General features: G+C 41.5%; 1 protein-coding gene across 3 annotated transcripts in view; it reads left to right on the top strand.

Moving 5' to 3' along the window:
* GMDS (GDP-mannose 4,6-dehydratase) overlaps positions 1-15,126 on the top strand; it is a 607,114-nt gene that overhangs the window by 470,373 nt on the left and 121,615 nt on the right. For all 3 annotated transcript variants that reach the window (XM_025202406.1, XM_006022214.3, XM_025202405.1), the window contains exon 8: positions 1,420-1,538. In XM_025202406.1, the coding sequence (XP_025058191.1) occupies positions 1,420-1,538 (119 nt within the window). The remainder of the gene's footprint in view (positions 1-1,419; positions 1,539-15,126) is intronic.

The following is a 15,126-nucleotide window of genomic DNA, read 5'->3' as shown; positions in this document are numbered from 1 at the left end:
AATCCGTCCGTGCCTGCACGTCCGAGATGCAAGAGGAACATGCTAATAACGTCTCAAAGAATTATGAAAGATGCATAGAATAATAAGCTGAAAGAAAAATGGCTTGCAAATAGAGGCACTTTAAAAGGAATATTTCTTCTTGCTATGTCTGACACTGATTTACTGAAAGAGAAAAAAAGAAAAAGAATTGAACTTTTCAGGTGGTATTTACTAAGAGAAACTGAGCTGTCCCAGAGCTTTTATTAATCTGATTTGCAGAGTATCTCCTAGCAGCTGGGGACCTACTAAAGTTGTTTTCTTTAAATCTGATGTGAAGAGGTCAATGCAAATAGCATTGTGGATTACACTGTAAGAAGACGGAAGGGGGGGGTTTGGTCGGGGGGTGGGGTTTTTTTTACCAGATGGAGAGAGATTTGAGTTATTTTTGTGTATTAGTAATTTATTACCTGGCATGCAGGTACTGCTCTTTTCCTAAGGAAATACAGTATTTCCATCACTTTGACTGACCTGTAGTAACAGAGTTCACCCATAATGTCTAGGGGACAATTTGGTCGATGAGGTATGGCACTGGACTGGAAGTCTGAAGAAAGGTGCTCTATTACTGACATTGACCTGCTGTGTAATCTCAGGCAGGTCTCGGTACTTCCCTGTGTTCTTGCTTACCTTTTCATCTCTGTCTTGTCTATTTAGACTGTAAGTGCTTTGGGGCAGGGATTCTCTCTCATTCTGTATTTGAACAGAGAAGCTTCTGAGGAGACACCTGTAAAAACCATACAGAGCATTATGATCTGGGCAGAATAATTATCTGTGAAACTTGGATTCAGATTCAATACTGATTTTTGTCACTGTGCTGATCTATGCCCCCCTTGTCCCCTTTGAAAGAGAAATGGCAATGTTTGCCTAACTTTCTTCCCTGGTATTTCTGTACACAAGAAAACTTTGTTCAAATGTTTCTCCTTGTGTGAGAAAAACAAGAATAGCTGAATTTGAGATAATGAGAAAATATTGGTCCTTGATATTTTTGAGGTGCATGCACGCGTGGGTGTATTGCTGGGCATTATGGTTAAGTCTAGTTAAAGACAGCCAGAAGAGTATTTGACCAGTTTTATATCGCTATGCAAACAGCAGCATGTTAAAGGTGAGAGAGATGTGCAAATATTGCTCTCCATTTATTACAAAGGCAAACAAATTGAAAATCAGCTACATTGCTGACTTTTAAGTACTATGAAATGTGTTCAATCCTGTAAAAGTTGTCCTGAACTGGTTAATAGTCCCATGTTTAAAAAGTGGTAATTACCCTGGCTGGATGCATACATATATCTGGTTATCTGCAAATCAAAAAATGTGGTAATACAATATCATGTACCAAAGAGGCCACTTACATATGTAGTAAATCTGGATCTGTTTATCTTTCTGCAGGCTATGTGGCTGATGTTGCAAACGGATGAGCCAGAGGACTTTGTCATAGCTACTGGGGAGGTCCATAGTGTCCGTGAATTTGTGGAGAAGTCATTTAAGCACATCGGGAAAACCATCGTGTAAGTAGCAATATGAGAGAGCAGCCATGGACCTTAGAATCCCTGTAAGCTATTTACAGGCCATTTTGGTCATGTCATTATTGAACAGTACTTCACGTGTTTTTTCACGTTCTGGTTTTGTAACACAAGGTCTTTTGAATATAAACACTTGACCCTTCCTCACCTGATCCAGCCTCAGGGTACATGTCCAGCATTCTATTTCATACCTAAAAAAATCCTGCTGAATATGATCTACTCCAAGTGGATTATGTTGGTCATTTGTACAGCCTGTTCATCTTCCAGTTTTAGTATATGTGCTGCCAAAGCATGGATCTGATGCTCTCCCTGTATGTGGGAGGCATCGCCACCTCTGAGATTACAATACAGTGTCTATACCATTCTACATTGACTTGTAGGGGACATTTAAGATAACGTTTGTCATTGGTCTATTCTTCTTCCCATCCTTTACCCTCTCCTCCCCCACTATGCAAAACATTACCTCTGCTTTGCTCCCCACTCTGCCTGTTTAAGGTGTGACACCTGTAAACTTATTTCCTTTCTGCCTGGCTGCACACTGTCCATCCGGCTGGGATTACATAGCAGCTTAATCCACAGTCTTATTAGCCCTCATCCTACTGAGCCATAAAAATGTTGAGCTGTGGGTGCAGAATGTTTACAATGCATATTCTGCATAGTTTGATTGAAAATACAAAATTCCTTCTCAAGGCCAGATAATAAAATCAGGATGGCTTTGTGAATGCTTTCCGTAATTTATATTTTTATTGTTTATTATTTTTTCAATTTCCCTCCTTCTGTATCTTCTCTGGGCCCCATGCATCAACATACCAATCTCAGCTGGAAAAGGGAGAGGAAAGCCACAGGCTCTTCCATGACGCTAACACCAGGGCTGTTCCTCAGGCCATCAAAGTCACTGGTGCAGCTGGTGAACTTTTGACAGGGCCAATAAGCTTTACTTGGGAACAAAAACTTGACAAATTCAATAAATATGCAGGAGTGCACAGATATATACAATATTATTTGAACAGGCAGTGGGTGGCTGGGGAGATAATAACATTTTCCCTCAATAGCTTTTAGTCTGGTTTCAATTTTTGGCCTTTAATTTTAGAAAAAAATCAGAGAGATTTGGAGCAAAAGAACCTCTAGCCCAAAAGCTCAATTTTTAGGACATTTTTCTTTCCATGATTAGCATCTCTCAGATTGTTTGCCAGCACAAACCTTAACAACAGTGACATTTGTCCAGGCAGAAATGAATATTGGCAACATTAAGAATGGTCCTCTCTTATTTTACTTTTTTTCTCTTTATGTATTACATTTACTTATTATAGCTACTTTTTTTCTGGTAAATGTTGTTTTAAATTGAAAGCAGCACCTTTTAGAATAGCAAGTAAAATTTTCCTATACATTAGATGACAGATCTTGTGATACGAATTCGTTCTTCTGTCCTTTGTCCAATGTTGCTTTCCAACAGGAAGATGAAGCATTAGACAGCTTGTAAAAAACGGGTGCCTAAGGAAAGGGACTTAAATTTATAGATAGATACCTAAATGACTGACCTGACTTTCAGAGTGTTAGGCACCTACAGCTTCCACTGATGTCAATGGAGCCACTCAGTTAAAATTGAACACGCTAGATAAATGTTTTGCTACATTATGCTAGAATACTCAAAACTCCAAAGGAGAAAGAGGTGAATGTGTTAAAAAAATAAACCTTCCCCGCATCTGCTCTCAATGGCATGAAAAACACCGAAAAAGTATTTTTGTAAATATCGCCTATTTTAAAGGAGAAACTAAGAATGTCCTTTAATTTTTAAGTGGCCATGGTACACAGAATGTTGCCTCATTTTTTTTAGTTTTTTATTTACACATAAAGGAATGGGTTGCATTTAACAGTGCCTTAATTAAAGGGGTAATTAGTATGTTCAGTGTTTAGATAATTAAACCAATTTTAGGTTTCTAAGCCAGTATTTTTCCAATTAGAGAGATGGGAGTGATTTTTAAGTGTGCAGAGAAAGCTGTATTATGCTTCTTGAACATACAATGAAAGACGCTGGGTAAAATTTTCATTGCTTAGGTGCTGAAATCCCAATTTCAGAGTGCTTTGGAGGTTAAATCCAATTCTCTGTACATAGGACTTAAAATCATAAGTGTCTGGATCACTTTAAAAAATTTTGGCTACTAATCATGTAGCTGCCTTTGATATTTTTGCCTGCTTCAAAGAATGTATTAATCGCATCCGTAAGTGATTTCTGGCAATACTAATGTGTTAACTTACTCATCTAGTAAAGTCAAATGTTAACACAGTTTCAGCAGTTTGTATTTTAAAAAATGATGTTGTTTAGGTACTAATGATTTGCTTTTAGAAATGTTGCCTTTAGAGTGGTGCAGCCATGATCATATTCATTAGTCCTCCCTCCCCCACTTTATAAAGACTCAGCTAATCCTTCTTATACTGATTCTGGGTTGATAGTAAGGATGGGCAAATTAGAGTAATGTAAAACCCATGTGTTACTCATTAAAAAGTGTTGCTCATCTCTCAGCTGAACTAAAACTGTTTCTGAAGATTGAAAAATATTTTTTTGGGAACCTGTTTAATTTTTCTACATCCTGACAGAGGTTGTTCCTTCTCAACATAACGCCCCCGCACACAGAGCTCCTCCCCACTACCCCTCTCCCCCTCTTTCATTGCTGCTGGCTTATTGACCAGATGCCTGATAACCTCTCACATTCTTTGAAACCCCCAAGGGCCTGTTACACCATCTCCTCCAGATGTGAATAGATCTTCTTTAAGGAGTAACCAGACACCCCAGTTCTCCACATTAATGTAGTGGGATTCCACTGGTACATCCCTTTAATCTACTATTTAAAATTCTACGTGATGTCTATGACTGATGATCTAGAACGCACTATAAGATCATTATGTCGGTGCCTGTAAGAAAAGTGGATTCCTTCATTACCCCATCCTGAAAAATCAGTTGTTTTGGGGAATTAGGAAATTTCATGATCCCAAATGACTCTTTGGGGACAGAGCATCTGGCTGCCTGACTTTTTTTTTTTTTTTAAGTGACAGAAAATCTTTCTGATAGTGCTCCACAGCGTATCTTTCAAAATCCATAAGCCTGTGGAGTAAGTATCCAGATGATATTGCAATTGAAACAGTTTATAACATAAGTGAGGGCTTGAGGCAAACCTACAGTGACCATTAAACCCTGTCACTGTGATGAGTTTTATGTTTTGGATAGTGCAGTTACAGTTTCTCCTCATATGCAGACTCAGTCATTGCGGTTTTGGTTGCTTAGTATTTGGTAGCATGTAGTACCCAGAAAAACAGTCTTGAATACTCTACTGCCAAGTTTAAACTGCTATCGTGATTCATATACTTCTTTTTCTTCTTAGTACATCATATTAACTTGTGCAGCTAAACATACCGGACAGGCTAATAAACCTTTCCAAAAAGTAATATCATACCATGCTATTCAGAGGTTACAACACATTGTTGGACTGTATGTCTTAGCCCAAAACATGAAAAAGGAAAATTTTAATACATGTCATGTAAATAATTGAATGTACAGCCCTAACAAGGTTGGCACATTATTTCCCCGAAATCTAGTATAAACAGAAGTTTGTTTGTATAGGTTTGTTTTACTTAGATTTTCCTCTTAACACTTTTTGTACCAGGAATAAATTTGGAATGATATTTATATAATAGCTGTGAGTCATTTTAATTCAGTCCTTTGTACTGACAGGAAAGCCTTTGAGCTACAAATATTTTCCTCCTGTAAGCATTACACTTTTTTTTCCCTTTTACTTTCCTTTCTACTTATTGCTAATTAAGTAAAACTAGGGGGAAACACTTCCCTCTGTATAATTTAAACTACAGCAGGGTAAACCAAACAGGCAAACGCTTGTCTTGACTAATTTTCTGTCATTAATCTTATTAAATTAGAACAGGATTGCAAGGATAGCCTGAAACTATGACAGCACTCAAGAGTTCTTTGCAGACTGCTGTCTGCATATTGGGGGTAGGAGTGGGGAGGGGGGGAAAGGGGGGGCTGTTCAGGCAATGGAAAGATTTATTGTGCTTTTTATTAATATAAAAAGTATATACATTTGTAGCAGAAATATGCATCGCTCCAAGGCCAGAATTAATGCAGGAAAATGAACAAATTATCACAATCATACTGGCTCCACGTTTTAGTTTCTGTAGTGACTAACATGCTACTTTGTCTGTAGAAATTCTCCTGAAATGGGATTCCTCACAGAAATCACTATAAAAGTCTGAAATCAGCCACTAGAAGGCTAGGAGCTTTTCTCCCTTCACTGATGTGGACAGTTGAACTGAGAGGGGTTTTATTTTTAAGACTTTAAATTGAAAAGCTAAGGTATGGAAGCATATAAGAGATTTGAAGTGTTCCTACAGGAATGCAAAGCAGACAATGGAGAGGCGATGGTGTGGGAAAGAGGAAAGGGATCTATCAAAAGACTTCATCATTATGAAGGAATCATTATTTGGAATCATTATTTATTCCATCATTATGAAGGAATCATTATCAGGAATCATTATTTTCAAGTCTGGCTTTTGCCCACAAGAACTGGCTGTCTGATCAGTAACAGTCTGTTGCACTTAGCAGTATGGGAAAACCAGAAGCTCTTAGGTCAGGAAGAGAGAGACTGAAATTTGGTGCACAACTGAAGTTGTTTTAACAGCAAAGGATGAAAAAATCCAGTCGTCACTGAAAAATATTCACTTAGTTGAAGTTACACAGGAAGCAATGCTTTCTTTTGATTTTTTTTGTTAAATTTTGCTCTCCCTTTACAGTATTGATCACTGTTTTATTTGATATGCTGTATTAATATGTTGCATTTCAGCCTCATATTGAAGGACTGCCACTGCAGCCAGTTGTATATACCTCAGGCAGAAAACTGTCTTAGAAATCTTAGAAATGCAAGAAGCTTTTCTGCTTTCTCTAAGCTTTCTGGTCACATTGGAACATAAGACTGAAGGGAACCATGCTCATCACCAAATACAATCCCTTGAATTAGCAGGCAACCATTTATCCGTAAAGTCCTAAAAATGGTGCAGCGACCCCTCTCATCTGCCACAGCCACGTAGCAATCATGAAAACAAAACTCAAAACACCCAACTCCCTTTAGTGTGCCAGAGGCAAAAAACAGAGGAGACAAAGGTGCTGCCAATGCCCTGCCCCTGCTATGGCAGAAAAGTTACTAGGTGAATATCAGATCACGGTCTTAGGAGTTGGCAGATATGACAGCAGTCTCAAAACTCAAGTTAACCCTGATTTGAATTTTGAAAACTTATTTTTTTTATTATTATTATCATTATTTACTTTCATAAACCAAAAGTGCTGAGATGCTGTGCGAGGTGTCCCACATGATAGCCAGGTAGTCACTGGATTTTCTCTTTTTTGGGAGATTTCAGCCTTTTACAATTTTTTGGTTTCAAAATGGAATGAAAGAAGTTCCCACAAAATGAAATTCTAAAAAAAATTCCAATTCTGGACTGTTGAAACATTTTTGTTTTGAATTTGACTTTTTTTGGATTACAGTTTTTACAGTAAAAAAATTTAAAAATGCAAAATTTACATTCTGAAAATGTTGTGGCATCCTGGGTTGATGGTATCAGAATGCTTCCTTTTGTTTTTTTCAATGAAATTTCATTTAAACGAATTCATTTGCAATGTAGTTTCATTAAAAAAGAAACACATTTTTTTGTCCAGAAAAACTGCAATCATTTTGATGAAAAATTATCAACCAGCCCTCATTCCTGTGGTATTTCTAGTCTGGTCAGAGGAAAGAAATACTGGAATGCCATTCAGCAGACTAAATTACAAGATTTCTCATCCAAATTTGCAGACTCAAAGAGATTTGGTCAGTATGGAGGAGCAGTCTACAACAGAATGAAGTGGAAGTACCTGCTAAACCATGTTATAAATTCCAGTCGTGTTCTCCTTCTTGTTGTACAGACGATCAGGGAAGGGAGATACTCAGCTGAACTTATCAACATGTTTACCGTTATCTTTTGAGATTCACCACTTTTATGTGAACATGTTTGCTTCTGAACACAGGCCTTCCTAATCAGAAGCAGCATTACTCTCTCAATTTTTATCCTTAATCTCTTGATATTTGGTGGTTCCCCTAAAGCACCAACTCATGCAGTCAAGTAATTCAGTTATTTTATGAGAATATCAACTTTCATTTTATTTTCAACTGAACAGTTCTAGCTGTCAGGGTTAGAGAGAGAAGCTTGGAAAGGTAATCCCCAAAGAAACAAAAAAGTGAAATATAAAAAACCCCCAAATGTATTATTGTTAAAAGCCTATGACTTTGAGTCTGAGTCTTTATTTTCATACACTTGGTGTTAGCAATAGGATGGCTTTGACCCTGTAATTCTCTCACCTTTTATTAATATTTGTAGGCATTTTAGAGCCTGCTTCTGCAAAGTACCTTGTTCAGCAAAATACTTCAGTCTTTGCTTACCTGTAAGAATGGGCTTGAACTCTGTCTCTGCACTGAGAGTTTGGGTTGACCTTGAGGCATTGTCCTCATGCTCATACTTGCTGGCTAGCTACACTGAAACCCCTTAATTTGATCTCTGACAGCAACATCCCCCTAGCCCAGAAAGTTCTTCTGAGTTTACGTGGGTGTGAAAGTCAGTGTCAATCCCACAATTCCCTATTTCTGACTGACATTCCCCTTTTCTCTTTACTGACTATAAATAGACAAGCCCAGATGGAGACATGAGTAATCTTTAATCAAATTTATGAAAGGTCTCCACAATAGAACTTGAGGTTCATTTTAAAGTGGAGCTTAAAAATTAAGAAGCACATTGTTGATTGAACAGCTTTGATGTAGGCCACAAGGGGAAGGGGAGGGGGGTATGGGGGGGGGTGACACACACACTCCTAACCATAACCCGTTACAATATCCGCTAGCCACCCAAAACCATTACAATAGCCACACCGACGCACCGCATACACAAATGCTGGTCTCTCAGACCAGACAACCCATTCCCTTCATGCCCACCCCACTTGCGGGGTCACAGACTCAGTTCACCTGTTGTCCATGTCACCATTGCTCCAGCTTCCACTGGAGGACACGCTGCTCCTGTCATTTTCCTCAGTTCTGTTTGTCTCTTCCTCTTCCTCACTGTCAGAGCCCACTCTCCTGCTAGGGGAGAGTTGCTAGATCCTGTGCCAAGTGTCTCTGTGCCAGGTGGTTTTGGCCCTGTTCTCTCCATCCTCTACTACCAATTTCTGGTAGTAGGTCTAGAGTTTGCTCAGAGCCATTTTCACACAGTGTACCACCTCTATGTTCATGTGCCTGTACATTAGAAGGTTCCTGACTTGCTACAGGGCACTCTTGAAGTACGATGCAAACTGGTCAAAACGGGCCAACTGGCTCCCCTGGTGTTTGGGGAGATGCCCATACAGCGCCACTTCTCTGGTTAGTCGGCCCTCACCAGTCACCGCTTTGCAGAGCTGTTTCACCCTGCTCCATACCTCCTTGGTGCAGATGCAGAGCCAGAAGAGATGGTCAGTCATCTTGGTGGTTCTGTGGCAGTTGGGCCATGGACAGCCAAGTCTCCCTAGCTGTCCCTCTCTATGCCTCTGGGCCCTTGCTGGCAGGGCTTGATGGGCTATCAGCCAGTTCAGGTCCCTGTGAACTCTGTCCGTTCCTTGTGGACAATGCGCTCCCACACAGCCTAGCAAGCGTCGCCCAGGAGCAGGTCCATGGACAACATAATGTCCCTCAGCCTCACCCTCAGCTCCTGGATCTTCTTGTGAGTGCTCATGATCACAGGGCCTGTGCTCTGTAGGCCGTACAAACTGAGGAACTGGTTTAGGATCTCGTAGAACCATGGTGAGCCCATTATCCATGGTCTGTGCTTGGTTGAGGTGAACCCCCACCCCACAATATCTCAGGATGTGCCTGCCCTGCAAAATATCTCACCAGTCAGGCAGTTTTAGATTCCGTACCCACTGCTGGCTTGCAGATCTGGCTCACGTACTTGGCCCAAAAAAACAGGAGGATGTCTGGCATGCCCCTGCCCCCAGCTCTCTTGTCCTTGTACAAGGTCTTCCTGGCAACCTTTTTCCCATCTGGAGCCCCAGAAGAAAATGCACACCGCCCTCTGGATCCTGTGGGCGATGCACTCAGAAGGGGGAAGACCAGTGCGGTGTACAGAAGCACTGGTAAAAACACTCCGCCTTCCCCCATATGGAAAGGGAGAGCGTGTGCCACAGCCTGTCTCCATTACCTTTGTCTCTGTCTTCTCCCACGCTGGTCTGCTGCTCAGCTCAGGGTCAAAATCTATCCTGAGGATCTTGACCCCCTTGTGGGGGACAGAGACCCCCAGGGACTCAAGATCCCCAAGCTCACCCCCGGCAAGGCAGGTGCTCTTGCTCACATTGAGCTTGGCCCCTGCCACTGCCTCATATACCTGCGTGTACCACAGGGCTCTCTCTACCGACCACTTTCATCTGAACCAAAATATAGGTTAGAATAACTCATCTGAACAAGATTTATGATAGTGCCCACTGCACTCAATCCTCCTCAGTGCTGACTTTTTAGTCATTGTGAGGCACTACATTGAATACATTTCAATTTCCTCTTTGTTTCCACAACTTAGCTGCACCTTTTTTTCCCATTTACAAGAAGTCCTGTTTTTTGACCAACCTTAAATGTCTGGCAAACATCACTGAACAGGGTCCAAAACAGCTTACCCAGAATCTCTCTGTTGCCTCCTCTCTCAGCCTGTCACATATGATTAGTGTGACCCCACCCTCCATGAAATAGAGCAAGGCCAGCTAGTCCTGCACCACATCTTCATATACATTTTTGGAGGATCCCAGGACTCCTGACAAGAACACCCAGTTCCAGTCATAAATGAGGGGCTACTTTGCACCTGGATCCTTTGTAAGGAGTATCTGGAGTGTGCGGGCCGGGCGTGAGCCGGGCCCTTTTTCGTGCTGCACGCGGGCTGTGGCCAGCAGCCCAGGCACGCGGGGTCGGAGAGAGGGTCACAACAAGCTAGAATTAGGCACAGACTCGTAGTGGTAGTTTTAAAGATTGTTTACTTACACCAGAGATGGTCATGGTGTAGGCTGGAAAACTTGCTTGAGTTGCGGTTACAGACAAAGACAACACGAATGGTCACGTGGAGTTTGCTAGGCTCCACGGAAACAGAGCTCCGGATGCTCTGGGTGAGTGCGCCACCAAAATCGGACTTGTAGATACGTCTTATAATTTTTATCGCTCGAAGACGGGAAGAGGTGGGCGATGGATCAGGTCACCAACCTCCTCTGAATCTCACACAGGGGTCTTTACTTCCCTGCCGTGTACCCAGAGTCCCCACGAGATGGATGTGGAGTCCTCTTCGGCTTGGGCGGAAACCGCTCAAGCCTCTTATACGGCTAACAGGCCAATCGTTACCTGCCACGTGGGAATAATTTAGAACTAGCCAATAGCGGGACACAAATTTGCATGCAGGTGGCGGGAACTCTTTTGCACCGTGCATTTCTCTTGCAACTTGAGCAATGCACCCTGCAAAAGAAGCTGCAAATAGGCGGGAAACTCGTCCCTGCACCGGAGTTTTCCTCCGCAACAGAAAACTCCACTGTGCAATGAAGTTGCAACCTGGCGGGGATAATTCTGGTGCTGAAGCACACACAAAATCATACCTTTGGGTTATGACATGGAGTACACGCACATTTTTTTTTTTAAGGATTTTTTTGTGTGTTCCAAGCCAAATCAGCCAGATCAATTCCAAATCCATGAGTCATTCAAGAACAATATGTGGCAAGCATCCTCCACCCCGCCTGGGGCTCCAGGTGCTTCCAAATCCTTTGGTGGGCATCCTATGCGCAAGCCCAAGCCAAAGGCTTAGGGTTCAGATGCCCCTGAGTTTCACTTGTCCTCAGCTGTATGGCCACAGAAGCAAGCTATGCACACACATACTGTGGAGTCATCATGACTTTGAACATTGTTGTCTCCGAGGCCAGCCCAATGAACTATATAGTAAATCATTTTGGCTTTGGAGTAATGGCATAGCAAGGTTGTACTATTATACTACTGTAGGCTGGGGGAATACCACAAGCACCAAGGTGGTTTTCCTACTGGCAGGGGAAAACCAAGAACATGGCATGGAGTAGTACCGTGACTGAGGTGATACAATTAAAATGGCACAGTGTAGTGGAGGGTTGCACCCTTGTCTGCTTGCAGACGAGACTCCCTATGAAAGCGTCATAGTTAGCCTTCCACTTGGACTTCCAGGAGGATGTTGACTACACGCCAACTTTATGGAAATGGGAGACTCCTCCCTAGCTTGCTCCTGTGGCCATACAGCTGAGGGCAAGTGAAACTCGGGGGCATCTGAACCGCAAGCCTCTGGGCTTGGGCCTGCACGTAGAATGCCTGCCAAAGGATCTGGAAGTATTTGAAGCCCCAGGCAGGGATAGAGGATGCTTGCCGGTAGCAGGGCCACATATGGTTCTTGAATGATTTGCATGGATTTGGAATTGATTTGGCTGATTTGTCTTGGGACCTGAAAAATTTTCCAAAGGAAGGGAAAAAAAAGCCCCAAAAAGGTTGTACTATTGTAGGCTAAGATCAAGTGTAGTTTTTGCTGCACTGGTCTGCTGCCCTAGCTGAAATCACCTTAAAGTGGCATCGTGTAGTAGTGGGTGCAGACCTGTCCAATGCACTACAGACAGGACACATTACAAAAGTGTGATATAGCCTTCCTGTGGGAGAATCTTGGCCACACACCTACTTTATGGAAATGGGGGACCACTCTTTAGTTTGCTTCTGTGGCCATTGGCTAAGGGCAAGTGAGACTTGGGGGCATCCAAACCCCAAGATCTCCAGGGTTGAGCCTGCACATAGGATGCTTGCCACATGGATTTGGGAGTAGCTGAAGGATACTTGCTGGTTGTAACGCCACATACAGTGTTTGAATGATTGAGTTTTGCTCAATCGATAGGATTCAGAATTGATTTGGCTAATTTGACCTGGATTATGAAAAATTTTGCAAACATAATAAAATAAAAGTAGATGCAGATGTACTTTTTGAAAGTGTGTTTGGCTAAATCGAGCCTGAATCAAGGCTGAATCGATTCAATCTTTGCTTGTTAGTCTAGGCTGCAAAGATTAAACCGAAAAACAACTGGACACACATTTACCTTTGATTCAGAAAATGCAACCACATGCCAGCAGTGGCTCAGGCCAGACAGGGGGTGCTAAAGCATGGCTCTCTGACACTTCCGCTTCTTGCTTCCCCCAAGGTCTGTAGGATTTTCAGTCCAGCATCATAGCAGCAGGACTCTGCAGGGTTGCTCATCACTTCCTCTTCCTGCTTTTAGGTGACTCTGGGATTTGTAGTCCACAGTTGTAGCCAGCAGTAACTTTCAGTAAGTTTAGCAGGGCAGGACAGCTTTCTACTCAGGGGAAGGAGGCTTTAACCCCACTCCCTGGCCCTAGACCCCAGCTAGGGTTTGCCTGGGTGGGGGGGGCAGTCCCTGCCTATTTCTTCTCCCCTCCTCCCAACCCTTCTCTGCTGGAGCACAGCCCAGCGCAGGGCTGGAAAGCATGCTAGGATGCTGGGGGACTCTGATTTAACTTGAACCAAGAAGGTGTCTGGGACAGAATTTTCATTAACTAGTTTGACCCAAATCAGTTAAGTCCGATACTATATTCAACCAGATTTATCTCAAACCAGTTTCAGTCGTTTTGAAACTGGTTTATGTGCACTTAACTTCTCTTCTATTACAGGATTAAACCAGTTTCTGATTACTTAAACCAGTTCATGTGTAACTTCTGTCTCTAGCCTTTATGTTCTAAAACTTGCAGCATTTTCAAAACAGGTAAACTGCATCAATTCTGGATGAAATAAGTGGATGGTTATCTGTAGTAATTGCCCTATCTTCAAGTTACAGTAGGTATGCTTATTTCTAAGCCAGTGTTTTCAAATTTGCTTCTCACTTCCATGTGCTGAGGGAGAGCAGGGTCTGACAGTAAGGAAAGGGCTCTAGGGGAAAGAAGTTTGGGGAGCAGAAGGCAAGGGAACTACCTGATCTCCAAGGGGGGACAAATTCAAGGCAAATCTCTAATAATTAAATTTTATACCTGGAATATTATAACATTATATATAAACTTTCCATATATAGAATTAATTATTGGGGAGTCATCTTATAATCAGTCATCTTATATATGAGTAAATACAGTACCTTTTCTGACACCTGTAAACGATAAGCAGGATTTTCGTAAAGTTTTATTTTTAAATTTTGCATTGTGTTGCTTTTTTGAGGTACCATTTAAGCTTACCATTTAATTTAAATTCATGCAGAAAAATAAGAAGGCTTTAATGTCATGCTGTTGAATGTTTGTCAAACAGTATCAGCTTTGCATATACCTAAAAGCTGAAATTGAAGACAAATAAAGGTTAGGAGGGAAAATGAACTGATATATTTTTCAGTTTATCTGTACTCTTGGGAAAAGCTTTAGGATTAATCAAATTCTGAGATATCTCCTGTACTAGTTCCTGGTGGCATTTGTTACATATATCCATGTCACGGTTTATATGCAGGATACTCCAAGTGTCACATTACATTTTGGAGAGAAGGAAGGCAGTTTGTTTGTTTGTGTTTGCTTATCTTACTGTTTCACAGGACAGTGGTAAAAAATACAGAAGGAATTCTACTGTTAGGAGTTAACAAGGATAAAATGAATGTTTTACAATAAGTAATATATAGGGTCTGAGCAAAAATGACAGAGACTTTTAGTATAAAAATCTACCCATGAAATAAAAATCTCTGTGAACAATGAAACACTGACAACATTCAAAACATGGTCAAACATTTTCATTGCCTAAAAATTTCTGAATCTTTTTTTCTTGGTAGTGTCCATCACTCATAAGAATGAGTCCATATTATAAGTATTTACAGGGCATGTCTCCAGTAGTGTCTCTGTACCATGAAGGCAGCAGGAGATATACTAAACTCAGATTATCAGTAACTGCAGGCACCATCATCCACATGCTTCACACTGGAGGGAGGTGCGGAGAGTTCTGCAATACAGCTGCAGTAACAAACCAATTTGACAGTTCCCTCACCCCACTTGGGGGGAGACAAAGATGATCTCGTTGTGATGGTGCTTTATTTTCTCCAAGCTCCAGGACTAGAGTTTGTCATATATATGTATAAGGCCAGAGACCATTTGCTGTAAGCAAAGTGTTATGACATTAGCAGTGTTGGGAGTTCACTTTCCATTCTGTTTTAATTTAGGGAAACCCTGATTAACCAGAAATTGGTTATCCCCCCCTCCCCCTCCCACACACACACATTGCTTAAGTATGTTTTATTGCTTGATGAGACTTCAGCCTTGCAGAACCAAACTTCAAGAAAGCTCCCAGCTGTCTAAAACCACAATAATGTGAAAATTTCAGATGTCTCTTTCCCAACCCTGAGACTTGGTAAATTTTGTGTTATGTTCTCTGAATTCACGAAGTTTCTTAATGATTTTTCAATCATTTGCAGCTCATTAAATCAACAGATTCCTGATACCTGATTTGTGCG

This window comes from Alligator sinensis, unplaced genomic scaffold, assembly GCF_000455745.1.
Source record: "Alligator sinensis unplaced genomic scaffold, ASM45574v1 scaffold579_1, whole genome shotgun sequence".
Taxonomy (NCBI): domain Eukaryota; kingdom Metazoa; phylum Chordata; order Crocodylia; family Alligatoridae; genus Alligator; species Alligator sinensis.
The sequence above is the reverse complement of the archived record's forward strand: the minus strand, read 5'-3'. Positions and strand labels throughout refer to the sequence as shown.